The sequence below is a fragment of the Nilaparvata lugens genome, chromosome X, assembly GCF_014356525.2.
Source record: "Nilaparvata lugens isolate BPH chromosome X, ASM1435652v1, whole genome shotgun sequence".
Classification (NCBI taxonomy): domain Eukaryota; kingdom Metazoa; phylum Arthropoda; class Insecta; order Hemiptera; family Delphacidae; genus Nilaparvata; species Nilaparvata lugens.
In genome coordinates, this window is record NC_052518.1 from 53,777,056 (window position 1) to 53,794,074 (window position 17,019).

The 17,019-nt window shown below is 35.1% G+C and overlaps 3 protein-coding genes across 8 annotated transcripts in view; all 3 read left to right on the forward strand.

The window, feature by feature from the left end:
* Positions 1–4,337, forward strand: part of LOC111051939 — a 35,689-nt gene extending 31,352 nt beyond the window's left edge. For 4 of the 6 annotated variants that reach the window (XM_039443331.1, XM_039443332.1, XM_039443330.1 and 1 more), the window contains one exon: positions 3,747–4,337. In XM_039443331.1, the coding sequence (XP_039299265.1) occupies positions 3,747–3,895 (149 nt within the window). In that variant the 3' untranslated portion in view covers positions 3,896–4,337. The remainder of the gene's footprint in view (positions 1–3,746) is intronic. The other 2 variants (XR_005573391.1, XR_005573392.1) reach the window with 1 other exon arrangement.
* A 7,587-nt stretch (positions 4,338–11,924) lies between these two features.
* On the forward strand, positions 11,925–13,241 carry LOC120354622. Its single transcript, XM_039441985.1, has one exon. It carries the CDS (start codon positions 11,925–11,927, stop codon positions 13,239–13,241), a length of 1,317 nt encoding a protein of 438 aa, XP_039297919.1.
* Positions 13,242–14,333: 1,092 nt separating this feature from the next.
* On the forward strand, positions 14,334–14,681 carry LOC120354623. The gene has a single exon (XM_039441986.1). It carries the CDS (start codon positions 14,334–14,336, stop codon positions 14,679–14,681), a length of 348 nt encoding a protein of 115 aa, XP_039297920.1.
* The last annotated feature ends 2,338 nt before the right edge of the window (positions 14,682–17,019 follow it).

Genomic DNA, 17,019 nt, shown 5'->3' on the forward strand with positions numbered 1-17,019 from the left:
CATATGCTTTTATTCCCACAAACTTTTGTTAGGTGAAAGTCTGCAATCTCATTTTGATGCTGATTCATTCAGAAAATTCATCCATGAAGTAATTGTACATAGGCTAAACAACAATATTAAAAATAAAGTAAATGGCATCAAAATAATTAAATGTTGTAAAGTAATAAAATAATGTCTATTTCATGATATATTGATTTAATGATTTCAAGGAGTTTCAAAAAAGAGTTATCGTGATATTATTTTATTGCTAATTAATTGCTAAGCTCTAACAATAACTTTAAAAGTTCTACTCAACCTGAACTTACATTAATGGGAAAAACTTTAATGACTTACAATTGAACATCAGTAATGAGATCGACTACGCAACCCTATAAAATCGGAATTTATATAGAATAACGAAAAATAAGTCGTATTGATAACTTTGCATAGACGGCGTCCTTCCTGTTAACAAAATGTTTTCCACTGTTCTCTGAGGCTACGTTTTCATCACATTATATTGATTGTCGAAATTTTCGTTCATTGTTTTCAAACGACAATACGTCAAAAAATATGTCTGGGATAGTCAAATCATGAGAACGTAGGTGCCAAGGAACTTTCAAAAAATGAGAGATTACCTTTTCAGGGAAAGCTTTTTTTATTGCGGATGATGCTCATATGAGCTTGTCACACACTCCAACAGTGTCGGTTTGTTGGGGTTTAGACATAGTCTGTTTAAAAAACTATTTTTAAAAATTTTAGTCTGTTGCTGACATATTATCTCAAGCTTATTCAAATGAGAATTTACAAATTTACTCATATGTTTTTAGAGATGTCTGCCGAATTTATGTTTGAGGTCCGCTTTCTTAGCGTAATATTCCAATATATCCATACGATCCAAGGGCAAAGCCACATGAGGCGTTTTTCAGACGAGTCGGCAGGGCAGGAAGCTCACCGATTGGCTAATTATCAGCTGATTCCGGAACGCCTACCCAATCAGTCAATCTGAGAGCTTCCTGCCCTGTCGACTCGTCTGAAAAACGCCTCATATGGCTTGGCTCCAAATCTTACGAACGGCACGTTAATCCTCGGTTTCTTTCTCTCTTCAGTGATATTGTTATGTTGGTATTAAGCATCTACTTGATGCAGCCATTATCCCTCACTACTTAACGTATTCAATAGAAACGATACTTTGATTACTCACGTTACTTCATTTAGTACTTGGTACTCAAATGCATCTGATTTCCGGTAACCACACATTATTAAAATAATTTTCAGATTTATGCTGAACTTTTGCATTTTGCTTGCAAAAACTAATAACGCTACGTAACTAGCACTTGGCAGCAGACTCAAGTTAGGCGGCCATGTTTGTGGTTCTATAACTTGACAAAAATTCACGTTCTGGCCGCATGGATCACAGGGCGTTTGGTGGGAATGATATTTAACTGTTGAGCTCTGTGAAAGTTGCCCCCCTATCGCTCGTCTGTGTCTTATGATATGAGATCGGAGGTTAAAAAAGATGACCCTGGTATAATCCTGCTTACAAACAATAATAATTCATTCTCTTCAGCGACCATACAACTTCCTATAGTGAGGTCCACGTTATAATGGCAGTGTTTGATTAGCAATGGTATTGCTATCCTTGTCTATCATTCAATAAAGCAAATAGCGCTATCTCTTTCTCGCTTTACTCTGTTGCCAGATCGTCTTTTAACAATGTAGAATTAATAATAAATTAACAAAATATTTCATCTTCATCATTAAAATTCAGTATGAAATTATTGGAAAATATAATTTCGTGCTTAATAAAATAAAATTGATTATTTCAAACAAGAAATAAGTTAAATATTATATCAATAAACCTGTATTAGCAACCGTCTATAGAAGGCATTGACAAGACAGAGGATCGGCAACGTTGTTTTGCTATCTTTCTCCACTGCCATTATAACGTGGACCTCACTATAGAATGGTTGTGCATATCATAGAAAATATATGAGCAGTGATGAACGAGAGATGATGGGTGAGCTCATTAAGCTTACTACATCCTAACAAGAATTATTTCTTTCCTACTGTGATCACAACTCACAAAATTTCATTCAGTTGGCAGTGTCAAAAGGGAAATCTTTATACAGTTTTTGGATATCTCATATTGTAGTTTTGTAAGTTTTAATTGTCTGTATTGTGAATATTTCATACTCATATTGTTTGAAATGTAATAGTGTGATATTGAGTGGATATAATTGTAGTTATTTTTTTCTGTGTATCTTATATTCTTTTGCAGGTTATTGAACTGAATGAACTTTGATTTTTACCTTATGTTGAACCTTGAGTTTTTAGTGTGAGAATTGACCATGTTTTTATTGAATTTGCTAACTTGTTGCTTAGTTGTCGAAATTAAAGCAATTTTCGTGCATTTTTCAAATACAATTTCAATTTCATGTCGAAAAAGCTTCTTTATTTGGGAATTTTACGAATGTTGACCTTTTTGCAGCTTTGGCTTTTCCACTGAAAGTTATGCTCAACGCTAGTGGAAGGGGAATAATTTTCAGTGAAAAGGCCACAGTCCTAATTGAGACGTTACCGGAAAACATCGTGTAACGGTGTGCAAGCCTCGGTCCTCTGAATGGGTCAATTTCCCATTCAGAGGGACAAATTGACAAATTTCAGTTATCAGTAATTTTTATCTATATAAATAGGAAATCAAATTTTATAGAGTTAGTAAGAGAAGAATCAGGAAATAATTTGTGCGTGTGAGCTCAAGTATAGTGAGTTTTCTTAAATCGTATGTGAGTGTTTCTGAAGAGTCCAAGTTTAAATTGTTAAAATGGTGAGTGCCAAACTCTTGTTGTTTTCTTATAAGCTTATAGCTCAAAATTCAGTTTCATAGAATGACCGAGGCCCAAACCTACAATAGTTGCAGCAAGTTAGCAAGTTCCCAAGTATTGAAATTAAAAATTGAATATGCCTTCTTGACCTGAATTGATTGCTGAATAACTTTGTTTTGTTTGAAAATTTCAAATGTGACATGATTCTATTTATTAGTTTTGATTAGTTTAATAAGCCTGAAGTCGAATTTTATGAATATTTTTCATTGAAGTTCCTGGCTCGTAGTTGCTAGTTGCTTAACTAGGTGACAATTGAATAATGATAATAATCTGTGCATTTGTCACTATAAGCTCCTAAACCAATCAAAAGAGATTTCATAGCAGTATAATTTTAGAAAATATTATTGAAGAGAAGAAACACCCCCTCGATATACCTCGCACAGCAGTAGTATAATGTCTATCGAACCACATGCATTTTTATATATTTCATATTTTGGAAAATTAACTAAGTCATCGTATAGAGAGATTCTCAGCTACATAATTTTATGTACGGTGTGAGTTGAAGAGGCTTATAAATAACCATAGCCACCTCTAATACAAGGCCCCGGCCTACGATATTGCAACGTCGCAGTGTAGGCCTAGAATCTAATACATGATTGGTAAAAAGATTTTTTAAAATACCAGCTGATCTTTTTCACCAATCATGTATTAGATTCTAGGCCTACGCTGCGACGTTGCAAGGCCGGGGCCTTGTATTAGAGGTGGCTATGATAAAACCCTCCACCGGTACAAGAAATATTTATATATTGAATATTTTTCATATTCAATATTTAATAATTTCAGCACTTATATGCCTTGTAATGAAGTAATAACAAATTTCATTAAAAGCTTATTATTCCTTGGTATTTTGCTGTTGTTTCTGCTCGCTTTTTTCTCCTGTTTCAGTTGAACTGGTTTGTCGCCGCTTCAACGGAACTTGCTATTATACCACACAACCAAGAACATCACCATCTATTTCACTTGACTATTCCGTATGGATTGGTGATTTATACACTTTGACTGTTCTGTACTGTATGGAATTTGAGTATTCATAAGAATGACTTGTCTTATACTCCCTGCTGAAGTCTCCAAGACGAAATCTTAAAAAAAATCTAGTCTATACACCAGGCTTCATCATAGATTACTTCTGCTCAGACTTGGATTACCATGCTATAATAAGTCAATTGATAACATCTCCGATATGTCAATAATCCTCATTTTATAGTAAACCCTTGAGATTGAAGTGCTAGATGAATTACTTGAAAAGGTGACGGTCAACCCGAATTTATGTTTCTTGAATTATCTTTGTCCGGTTGTGAATCACCCAGAATTATGCATGGGTTTTTGCCAGATCAATGCGAATGAAGTTTACCATAAAAATATTTTAAGGGACGGTTTCCGAGCTCGGGATTTAGCTAAGTTCTAGACTTTAAACAGCTGGAGTCAGAAAACTGGCTTTCCGAAACGGGGCCTCGTCGTAGTCCACGTTTAAATTAAATTTCCCAAAAACACTTAAGTTGAACACAAAATAAAATAACGACTAAATTGTGTAAAGTTTCAGCTATTTTAATTATTTAGGAATGCTTCATTTTGTCAAGAAAAAACGTTTCCAATATTTTAGAAATGAGAAAATAAATATCTTAAAAACCATGACTACTCTCCATTTCGGAAAGCCAATTTTCTGACTCCAGCTGTTTAAAGTCTAGAACTAAGCTAAATCTCGAGCTCGGAGGCCGGCCCTAAAATTATGTCTCCTAGTTGCTTTACTTTCAAGTTACTTAAACATAAATTTGAATTGAACTTCTAATAATATTTTTTATACAGTGATGAAAAATCGTTAGCGATCCATACCGATATTTCCATCAGTCAATAAATGAAATTAATATTCATGTAATAGGAAAAAAGACTCACCACTTTTGTATTAACTTATTGTTAACAAGATAACTGACAAACAAGGCTCTCTGGGCCGCTTTTGGTAAAGTGAGGAAGTTGTTTTTCAAATTGATAATTTCCCATTCTACTGGAAGCGGCTGGAGAGGTATCTACACGAAGAAACTATTATTCTGCACATATCATATAAGGTAGCTAAGTTAGTTGAGTTGAAAATGTATTTATACAGAGTAAGTCATAATGTATGGGAACCCTTCAATAAGTTGGAGACTGTTGTAGTTATAATACTGTAACTTTCATGATAAGTTATTGGACGAATACTCTACCTTTTGACGTACAACTGAATTTCAACCCCTCATAAGGAAGGGGGTGACTTAGGGGTTGTAACTCTAATATTGTTAACACCCATTTTGTGCTACATCATTTTAAATACTTTTTTAAAACTAGAAATATGGCATCAATAAAAATGTTCTATGATACTTCTACCAAAAATGGCGGCTGATTGAAGTTTTAGTTTGTAAAGAAATGAAACTTAAATCAACACTTTTTTGAATGAATAACGAAACACATTGAAAAACATGGTTATTTATTTAGTAATCTGTCTGCTACTAACATTTCATTTTAAAAGATGCTTGAAATTACTACCTCCTTCTCTCGTTTGACAGTGTGCCAGTCTGTCATAAATGTAAATGAAATGAATATAGTAGTATGTAAAATAAAATGTAAATAGTAGCAGACTGATTACTATATAAATAACCAGTTTTTTCAATGTGTTGCGTTATTCATTCAAAATGTTACTCGTAAATGTGGATCTTCTAGAGCTAGATTAACACTAATTCCACTTCTGTATTGAATTGCAACTAGCATTTCGCTTCTGGATAATCAGTGTGATTTTGACTTATTGAAAATATTGTTCTCAATAAATATCCTAATTTAGTATGGTTGATAATTTATGTTTCTTCCGATGATAAAATTAGTTCCTTATGTGTAATGTGAACGTTGTGTGTTGTTGTAAGATACAGAATGGCCCAAAAAGGATGGTCGGTTTTTAAATTACTATAACTTGAATAATTTCCAACATACATTTAGTTTTCTATATTTCTGTGTTTGTTCAATTGTCAAATTTCAGAAAACGTCATAATTAACATACGTGATACTGTAAAGGAAGAGCGGCAAACAAAGGCCAAAAGATAATCACGCCACCTAATGGAACGTCGACGACTTTGAAGCAGTTTTGTTAATTATGACGTTTTCTGAAATTAGACAATTGAACAAGCTCATAATATATAGAAATAAGATGTATGTTGGAAATTATTCTAGTTATAGTCACTTAAAAGCCGACCATTCTTTTTGGGTCATTCAGTAATAACCTAAATCTCTTGAATTGTATAACCTACAAGTTGATAAAATCTAATATTGGGGCACTCTGTTTGTTGAAGTAGTGTAATGGTGATCTTTTTTAACAATTTGATTATTTTGCCTCTAAAATAAGTGTTTTTGTTTAGAATTATATCGTAAAATTGTAATTGAGTCTATTTTTTACTATTTATGAATTAAACAGCATTATTATTATAATTATTGAATTCATGTCATTTTTTCCGTTTTCTCACTTTAAGTACTCTATTGTTATTATTTAAATCTACTTTTGGCGTCTACTAGACCTGGTAGCGGCTACTGAAAATCGGTTTATTATCCCTGTGAGGAGGGATTCGGACGGGACGTTGCTAATTATATCCTGCCAAGAGGTGGAATCATATTTTTTTAATGGGTCACAATTTATCAACTTCGTTAATTCACTCATACATACAGCTGAATGGAATGAACGGACTGGAATAATTGGAGTGATTTGAAAATATAAAATATTAGGGCCAGTTTCTGAGCTCGGGATTTAGCTAAGTTCTAGAATTTAAACAACTGGAGTCAGAAAATTGGCTTTCCGAAACGGGGCGTCGTCGTAGTCCACGTTTAAATTAAATTTTGAAAAACTATAAAATTGAACACAAAATAAAATAAAGAGAAAATAGTGTAAAGTTTCAGCTACCTATTTTGAATTATTTAGAAATGTATCATTTCGTCAAGGCAATAAACGTCTCCAATAATTATAGAAATGAGAAAATGAAGATTAGCATAAAAACTACGAATACGCCCTTTTTCGGAAAGCCAATTTTCTGGCTCCAGCTGTTTAAAGTCTAGAACTTAGCTAAATCCCGAGCTCGAAAATGAGCCCTTGAATTTACTTGACGAACAAGTGGAAATGTGGCAGCACATCCACCAGAGACGGCACTCTTATTTTAAGGGACGTGAGTTTTTTTGTCTTATTTACAATTGCATAGATATAACTGTGATTAATTATTTTGAATTTGAAGTTGCAATGGGCATTGAGATTTTATTCAATAATTTTATAGATGTCGATATAAAAAACTAAAATATAATTTTTTAAACAATAAATAAAGAGCGCAAATGATTTATACGTTATTAAGAATTAAAAATTTTTATGATAGTCTGTTTTCCTATTTTTGTGGAAGTTTTTTACTGAACGTGTTCCTCGAAAGAGCGGGTACAGTATGTGAAATAATGATGATGTGGATATGGAAAGGATATAATATATCAATATTTTTGATGGATATGATATAATATTATTCCAAGGTGGGGTTCGATTATTAAGCAGAGCCAGTTCAAGTGCGGTCATTGGTTTAAAGGAGTACGGTAGCAGCCTTGAATCTTTCATCGTTTTGAGCGATAAGATACAATATATTGTATAATAACTGCATTCTATATTGTAGGCCCATACAGGTAGGCTATATAATTATGTGCATAATATTTTTTTAAATAGAAATCTAAAAAAGCATAGTTAATTATTTGATACTTGACACAAGAAAGTACCGGAGCTATGCTCCGGGAGGGTATGGAATGCCTCCCATGTGGAAGGGAGTATACTGTAGTCTTCCCCCGGAAATTTTTTTCTTTATTTAATAAAATTGGCCAATTTGTATCAATTTTGATTACTATTCAAACGAAATTTTTCCTGTGTCAGGTTTAAATAAAAATCATCAGCATTAGGTCAATAGTATTTTATATCATGATGACGATTCATTTTCATGTTTCAGTTTTAGTTGAAAGACAGCAAACATAACATATACAGGATTAGAATAGGATTTAAATTCTCTTAAATGTATTAACTGGGATGAAATTAAACTGCTGAATATATGCCTAGGTAGAGGTAGGTACTAATATTGTTCAGCTCTGTTGTGCACCGGTTTAAATCTAGCACTGCTTGGCAGTAATATTCATGAAAAAAATCCTCATAATATTACTGAAAACGGAATGAAATAAAAATTCTCATTGCAAGTAAGTAGTTACCTATATAGCTTTCAAAATGTTTCATCAATTTACCGACTACTGACATGAATCGACTATTTTTCTTTGCCATTTTCAATTAATTAAGTTACTGTAATTGAAAAATTAATCAATATTATAATCAAACATTTCAATAAATTACTTAAGAATTTTCATTGATTCTATCAATTTTGATGGCCATATAAGGAGAAGTGAATATATACGGTAACTTTGTTTCCATATTGCAATTATTATTTTTAAAATGTAATGTTATTTATTTACTTGCTTAGATCTTTCTAATTTTCAATTCAACAATATGCTGGATAAATAAGGAAGGATATTATTTATCTAGGAATTAGTCACCATCATTCAATTTTATTTGATGAAGTAGGCTAAGTTTTGTAGCTTGATGAAAAATAATAATCGAACCTGGCATTTGAAAAATCTCAATAATTATCAAAAGATAAATTTTGTCAGTCAAATCATATTTTTTGTTCATTTCAGCATGGTCGTAACAGCATACTTTATTGCTTGATTTTTCAAATGACAGGTTCGACTATTAATTTTTCATCAAGCTACAAAACTTAGCCTACTTCATCAAATAAAATCTCGTAATTCATCCATCAAACAAATTTATTCCTAGTAAATTAATATAATTCGCAATGTATGAATCTCGTGATTGAAATTAAAAATTCGCGGTTAAGTAGGAATAGGAAGTGATAAAAAGGTAACAGCTAACAATAACTGCTATCCATCCGCTACAGTAGCGGTTACCAGGTTTAGTTGGTAGCTCTGTCTTATCACTGTTTCCGACACCAAAGTCTGCTAGTGAAATCCGCGTTTCTTAGGCGACTCGGTAAAACTAGTGTTAGAAATTCGTTAAGAGGAGTAGCTTTCAGATAACCGTTTTGCAAATCAGACACTATTCTTACTGGGATGGAAAAGAATTGCCTCCACTTCACTACAGTTGTCTGAGTTCTAGGGATTAATCTGAACAGGATTACTCAAAAGAACGGGATGACACAACTGTTTGAAATGGATCGAATGTAGCGTAGCTGCTGGGACAGGTTTGGTCAAGTTATAGCAGCTTCTTGCTCGCTACGACTTGTGAGGATGGATAGGATTATTGATATAACTGTCCGAAAGGATATGATGGAAGTGCGGTAATTTAGTGTCGAACAGAACAACTCAGAGGGGCAAGTATTTGTATTACAAGGATCTGAAACAGTCAAAGGATTCGAAAATTTAGGGAGGAGCTATTGCAGCTATTCGCTCGCAAACACTCGGAAAGACGGAAAGGTTTAGGAAGGAGCTATTACAGCTACTGTATTCGCTTGCAACCACTCGAAAAGACATGAAGGTTTAGGAAGGAGATATTTCAGCTATTCGCTCGCAACCACTCGGAAAGACGGAAAGGTTAAGGAAGGAGATATTCATTGAATGGGTATTATCTAGGGGATCAAATAGAATCAGTTAATCACAATAAGCTTTTATAAAATCGTATGCGGGAGCGAACGGCTAATCACCTACTACTTTAAAGGAGTGAGACTGGGTATTATTTATATAAACAAAATCTATTAAATAATTCAACTAATGTCACCTAAGAACTCTCTCAATTCAAACGGTTCAACAGGAAAATGGTTAAGAGGTTAATAATAAAAAGAAAAGGAATTCATTAACAAATTAAACAATTTAGTATGCAATCGGTTAATGAATCAGTTAAAAATAAACTACTATTTGGCAAAGCAAAAATAATCGGGGACCTATTCTAAAAGCCAAATTAAAACTAACCTGAATCACAAAAGAAGATCAAAGTCGTTGGTTCAACTGTGGGTTCGAAGTCATAGCACAGTCTGTTGTCAGCCACAGCAGTTGAAAGAATTAGAGCTGTTGATTTAATTCTCCTCCCTTTTATAGTCTAGAGTAGGGTTGGACTTTGATCGATTGAAATCAACAAGGATTTCAAGTCAATACTTGCAAAAACAAGATAATCCAAACGATTTGATTCACCTGTAATTAACTGAAAAAGAGAACAGGATACTACCCGTATTACAATATGGAGTTTGGGTTGAAAGGAAGATAAGATACGGCTGGCTGAACGCTGATAACAAAATCTATTTTTTACTCACTATATTATCTTCATGTCTTCATTAAAATAAAATTCCACAGACAAAATAGAATAGGAAGAGCGAAGGAAATGAGACCCTTACTAGCACCCATAAGCATCATAGCACCCACTTGTGGGTGGGAATGAGATTGAGAAAGATACAATAAACGTCAGACGAAACAGGAAGCGATCCAGACTAATGTAGGCAAAGGCGATAGTAGATTTAAGTTGCAAAAGTTGAATTATAGAAATACTGTAAAACAGATAAAATAGGAAGAAGAAAATGGAAGCAAAGACAGAAAAAATGGGTGGAAAGAAGGTGGTGGAAGCAGTCAATTCCATTAAAAACATTTTTTAAAACATTAAATACAAAGGATTGAACTAATTTATTGAAGTGTATTCGAATATAAATCAACTCAATATTACTTGATGCTAAGTTTTTGAGACAAATAATGAAGATATCGATTTGTTTTGATTTATTGACCTGGATTCAGATTTATTAAAATTAGCAATATACACCAAGTATTTATATTATGACTCTGTTTTAAGTCAAACTTCAGAGCTCTCTTATTGAAAGTGATGCAATGAGATGATGATGATGATTATAGTAATAATAATAATATTTTTTTTCTTTTCACTCATATTTCATCTGTCTATTTGGCCCTCCTTGGCTAAACTCTTGTAATTCAAGCCCTGGTCCCTAAGATTGCTAGGGTTCTTATGGGTTTATTTTCAATTTCAATCTTCTTTGAGTAGTGTGGAGTGGAAAGCTGCCTGTTGGGTTTGCAGCCCCCTGGTGGTATAAGAAGAGTTGCACCTAGACAAAACAGGAATAGAACTCGGGAGGTGAGGGGGGATCAGACTGCTCCCCTTCGGACACCTCATGGACAGTCTGGCACGGAGGAAGGTGGACCAAGTGGCACCTCTCTTGTGCAAGGTACCACAAGACCCCGGAGATACAATTTCAGAAATAAGAACCAAATAGCTGAACCTGAGGGAGTTGAAGGAAACTCAAGTAATGAGTCCACTGATCAGGGTTTGGAGGAGGTACGGCCTCCTCCCGCCCTAATCAGGGTGCCGCAGCCAGAGAATAGGCCAAGAAGGGGGAGATAGAGCAGAGAAATGAATGCAGCTGTCATCCGAGCCTACTACCTGGCAACAAAAATTGAAACAGACCGAACTCAATATAGGGACAGATTGATGCACTATTGGAAGCGCATTATGCCACAGTCGGAGCTGACAGCCCAACAGATTGCTGATCAGGTGAGAGTCATAAAGCAAAGGAGATTTCTCACTGAGGCAGAACTGGCTTTTATAAGAGAGAAGGTTCATAATCAGCTGTCTGGCACTGCAGATAATGAGGCTTTGGAAAATGAAGAAGCAGCACATGCAAGAGAAGAAGCTGAAATAGAAAGAGACATCCCATTACTAGATGGAGGGGCTGGGACTGCATTGGTGTCAGAGGAAAGGGATAACAGGGCTGGGACTGCATTGGTGTCAGAGGGAAGGGATAACAACCTTGAATCGAAAATTGAAAATGTCTTGCTTGAAAATGTTTTCAAATACAAGGAAGTAGCTGTTGAGTGTAGGCCTATGCTTAAAAAGTTCCATATAACAGGAAACCCCTTCTTACTGTTGAGGCAGTGAATAAAACACTTGCCAAGCACATAAATGAAATGAATAGTATTGCTGATCAATAGATTGCAGACTGGATCTATTGTGGGGCTGTAACTGTCTTTCAGGAGTTGGGGATGAAGATCTCATTCAGAAAAGCAAGGAAAGGAAACACCAATAACAGTGGAGCTAAGAAAAAATCGAAGTGGAAAATAAGGATTGAAGGTAAGATTGGAGACATAAGAAGAAAAATAGGTATATTGACAAGCTATTTGAGAGATCCTGAAAAAGCATCACTGAGGCAGAAGAGGTTGGTGGATGAAATAGTAGTACAGCATATTGGCTTTGCTCAACAGAATAAATTCAATGAAACACTCGCACTCCAGATGGATAAATTCAAGCAGAGACTTGCAGCACTTGCTAATCTGTGTCGCAGATATACAGAGGCTGAGTCGAGAAGACATCAGGCAACGTTATTCTCCAACGATGAAAGGAAATATTACAAACTTTTAAATAGGAATGAACACAGTGTAGTGCAACATCCTGGTGTTGAAGATATGGAAAAATGTTGGAAGGCTATTAAGCAGGAGCCAGTTATGCACAATGAAAATGCATACTGGATAGATCAGGTGGAAAGCAAGATGAGAGACCTTGCTGGAATGCCACAATGTGTAATCTCTACAGAGGATGTTTCTATTGCAGTGAAGAAGAGTCACAATTGGAAAGCACCAGGGCCAGATGGTATCCAAAACTATTGGCTGAAGAATTTTTTAAGCTTGCAATCTAAGATTGCAGGCTGCTTCAATGACCTACTACAACAGAGATCAGAAATACCAGTGGGTTTTGCATCTGGACTTATTTTCATGATTCCGAAGAAAGAGGGGAATCTGAGCCCTGGAGATTATAGACCAATCACATGCCTGAACAGTACTTACAAGCTAATGACATCCACGCTCGCTTCCAAGATTGATAGCCACATCACTCTAAATAAGATCATGGCAACAGAGCAGCTTGGATGTAGGAAGGGTGCTAAAGGCTGTAAGGAGCTTTTGATTCTGGACTCTTTTATTGCAGGGCAAGCAAGTGCAAAGCAAAGGAATGTATCAATAGCTTGGATAGATTATGCTAAAGTATTTGACTCGGTTCCACATAGCTGGCTGTTGTATGTTCTCCAGCTCTACAAGGTGGATGAAGCTCTTGTGAACCTCATGAGGATGATAATGAGCCAGTGGAGTGTAAAACTGAAAATAAGAAGTGGAGAAACACAAATTCAGACTGAATCAATCCAGATCTGCCAAGGAATCTATCAAGGAGATAGCTTGAGCTCACTATGGTTCTGCCTTGCATTGAATCCTCTTAGCCTGATGCTCGAAGAATCTACATATGGGTATAAAATAGAAGTTTCTAGGAGTCTTAGAGTTTCTCATAGCTTCTATATGGTATGGATGATCTGAAGCTTTATGCCAGATCCCCAGAGCAACTGCAGGGTATGATTGAGCTAGTCTCTGCCTTCAGTCAGAGCATTTGCATGAAGTTTGGATTAAGTAAGTGTGCTGTGCTGCATGTGGAGAAGGGTCAAATGAAAATGCAGAGGGATGAACTGAGAGCACTGGATAGTGAGATATCAGAGCTCAAGCAAGGACAGTCATATGAGTACTTGGGACTTTATCAGCATCTGAAAATCTCCAAAACAGAAGTGCTCACGAAAGTGGAAGGTGAATTCCGCAGCAGACTTGATAGGGTTCTAAAAGGTAAACTATCTGCAAAGAATTGCATCAAGGCTGTGAATACTTGGGTGATCCCAGCATTGACCTACACCTTTGGAATTCTGAAGTGGTCAGATACTCGATTGGAGCAGATTAATAGGTATGTCAGGACAAGGATGACTAAATCCAGGATACATCATCCACGTGCCTCGGTTGCTCGACTGTACCTACGAAGGAGTATGGGAGGTCGCGGTTTGATGAGTAAGTCAGGAAACGAAGTTAAGATCTTACTTCCAGAATGCTGATTCAGATTTGTTTGTGAAGGTATGCCAGCTGGATCATGGTTACACAGCCCTTGATTTAAGAAACCAAAGAAGTAGTGAGCTGCTATCTGCTCAAGACCTAACAGAAGAATGGAGGACAAAAGAGTTACATGGACGGTTTTATGGGCATCTTAATTCAGAGCCAATAAGTCAAGAGCTGTCTTGTATGTGGCTGACAGTGGGAAGTTTGTTTCCAGAGACTGAGGGCTTTGTACAGGCGATTCAAGATCAAGTGATAGCAACAAATGCTTATAGGAGGCATGTAATGGGAGACAGGACCATAAGTGACAAATGCAGGATGTGTGCCAGTGCAGTAGAAAGTATCCAACATATTGTATCCGGCTACTCAGTGCTAGCCCCAAGAGAGTATATGTTGCGCCATAACAATGTGGCAAAAATTGTGCACTTGGAGATGCAGATCAAGTTTGGGAATATTGCAGAGGTCCCCCCTTACTATAACTATCAGCCTCCTCCTCTGGTTGAGTTCAATCACGTCAAGGTCTACTAGGATGTCCAAATGATTACAGACAGGCGAGTAGTACACAACAAGCCTGACATCCTAGTATTGGATCAGCTGGAGAAGAGGGCTTATATAATTGATATTGCTGTACCTTCAGATGAGAATTCTCAGAAGACCAGAGGCGAGAAAATCAGAAAATACCAAGAGCTATCATTTGAGCTGAAGGAAATGTATGGGCTGAATACAGTGAGAGTACTTCCAATTGTAATAACAGTCAATGGCCTGATACTCAAGTCGGTTGTGGAAATATGTCGAAGTATTGACTTGGTAGACGAGGTGCTGAAGAGAATGCAAAAATCTGTCCTCCTTGACACTGCACGTATTGTGCGCAAGTTCATAAAATAGTCAAACAGTGTTATAAAGATGAAAGGAAGGTTGCATTAAAGTGCCCCTACTTTGAAAATATTTCCACAAGAGCGTGCTTATAAAAGGGATAATAATAATAATAATAATAATAATTTTAATTTATCTCACATTACATGAATGATTGGTTTTACAAATTGAATTAGTCATTATACATATATCATCTTATATCTATCATACATGAAGTGAGAATCTATTAAAATTTCCTATTATAATTTTGTGGCTACCCCATGAAGCTAATTTCAGCTTATATTGGGGCATTGTACATACTCAGAGATATTTTTGCAAGATTTGAATTTATAGATGGAAATGTTTTAGGAAATACAAATTTGTAGATGCGTTTATTACGTGGTAATAATGTAACAATGATTTTTTCATCTATTGAATTGTGGAGTAGTAATTTTTTATTTCTATTTTCACTTGTCTGTAAGTGTCTAGATGTTGTAGATGATTCGGTAGACTATTGAGAATGCATGGTACAAAATATTCTGGTGCAGCTTTTCCTATTTCAGTGAAGTATTCTGTTGTTCTATATTTTGTGTGTCTGGTGTTGTATCTGTTTTCATTGGTACGTCGATAAGCATTTTCAAAATAGTATTTTAGCAGTATTATATAATTGTACAGGTTTCTGAATGAGAGCAATTTTAAAGTGTTTGTATCCACTCCTTGGAAAAATATCCTTTTGATTCTGTTGATCAGCTGACTTACTGGGTTCAATATATAATTGGGTGCATGTCCGTAGACAGTTATACCATATCATATTTGAGATTAAACCAAGCTGAAGTAGACTGTTCGTTTTGCTTTCAGAGGCAGTAATTCTCTCATTTGGTAACACCTATGTGCTATGTACCTCAGTTTTCTTGCCAGCATCTGGGAATGGGTGTGCCACCATGTTTGAGTCAAAATTCAGTCCAAGATATTTAACTGTATCTGAGTGTTGAATTTTCTTACAGTTGCATGGATTTAAAGTGGTGAAGCATTTATAGTTATGACTTTTAACTCTATTGTTTGGGTCAAGGATGTTTATACTCATTTTTGGGTTTTTAAATACTATTGTTTTTGTCTTTGTACTGTTGATGTGTATATAGTTGTTGTGGAAGTATTTTGTTATTGTGTTCAAATCTTTTTGTAAATTTTCAGCTGCAGTTGTTAAACTTTTACTTGCAAATAATAGCTCAATGGTATCATCCGCATAGTTGTATACTTCTCCCTTGAAGTTGCAGTTTTTAAGATCACTTATATATAAATTGAAGAGTAGTGGGGATAGAGGGGAGCCCTGAATGACTCCAAATGGTTGGGTTTTTGGCTTACTGATATTGTTTCCCATTTTCACCATTGTTCCTCTGTCACTGAAATAATTCTTCAATAACGCTAGATCCATTCCCAATACTCCCATCTTGCTTAACTTCTCTATCAGTATTTCATGCTGGATAGTATCAAATGCTTTGCTAAGGTCCAGTAGTACTGCGAGGATTGTTACTCTTTTATCTATATTCTTATTTATTTTGTATGATACTTTCTCTAGCAGTTGTGTTGTAGATTTGCCGGGTACAAAGCCATATTGGTTTTCATTCAGCAGATTGTTTTGTGTTGAATAGCTGAGTAGGTCTTTGTGTATAATAAACTCCAGTATTTTCATTATAATGGAGATTGCACCTATGGGTCTATAGTTTTGTATATATTTTTTCTGTCCATTTTTATAGATAGGTTTGAGGATAGTTGTCTTCATTTTTGATGGCATTTTTCCTGTTTTTATTATGGTGTTGTATAAGTGTAATAGGATTCCTTTCAAGTTTTCAAAGTGATCTTTTATATGTTTTGGTTTAATATTGTCTATGCCGGGTGATGCTATTGTATTCAGTTTTTTTACTATTCTTTGTAATTTATCATGTTTATTGTTTTGACTATTGCTGTGTATGGTTCAGTTGTATGGTTTTCATCAGTTTCTGAAATTGATACATCAAGAATATATGTTGATATGTTTCTATTCATTTCTTCTATTTTATTTTTAAAGTGTTTATTGAAGTCTTCACATAATTTTTCAAGTTCTTCTCCTTCTCTGACTTTGAAGTTTCTGATTATTGTTGACTGTATTGATTTTTGCTTCACATTTAGAATTTCATTAACAGTATTCCATGTCGTTTTAGCATCTCCCATGTAGTTGTTTATTCTATTGTAATAATATTTTCTTTTCTCTTTCCTTATCATATCGGTTAGCTTATTTTTATGTCTTCTGTATTCGTCTTTCAGATAATTATTATTAGGTTGTCTTTTCAATTTGCTCAATAATTTGTCTTTCAAGTTGATATGGTTTTTTATT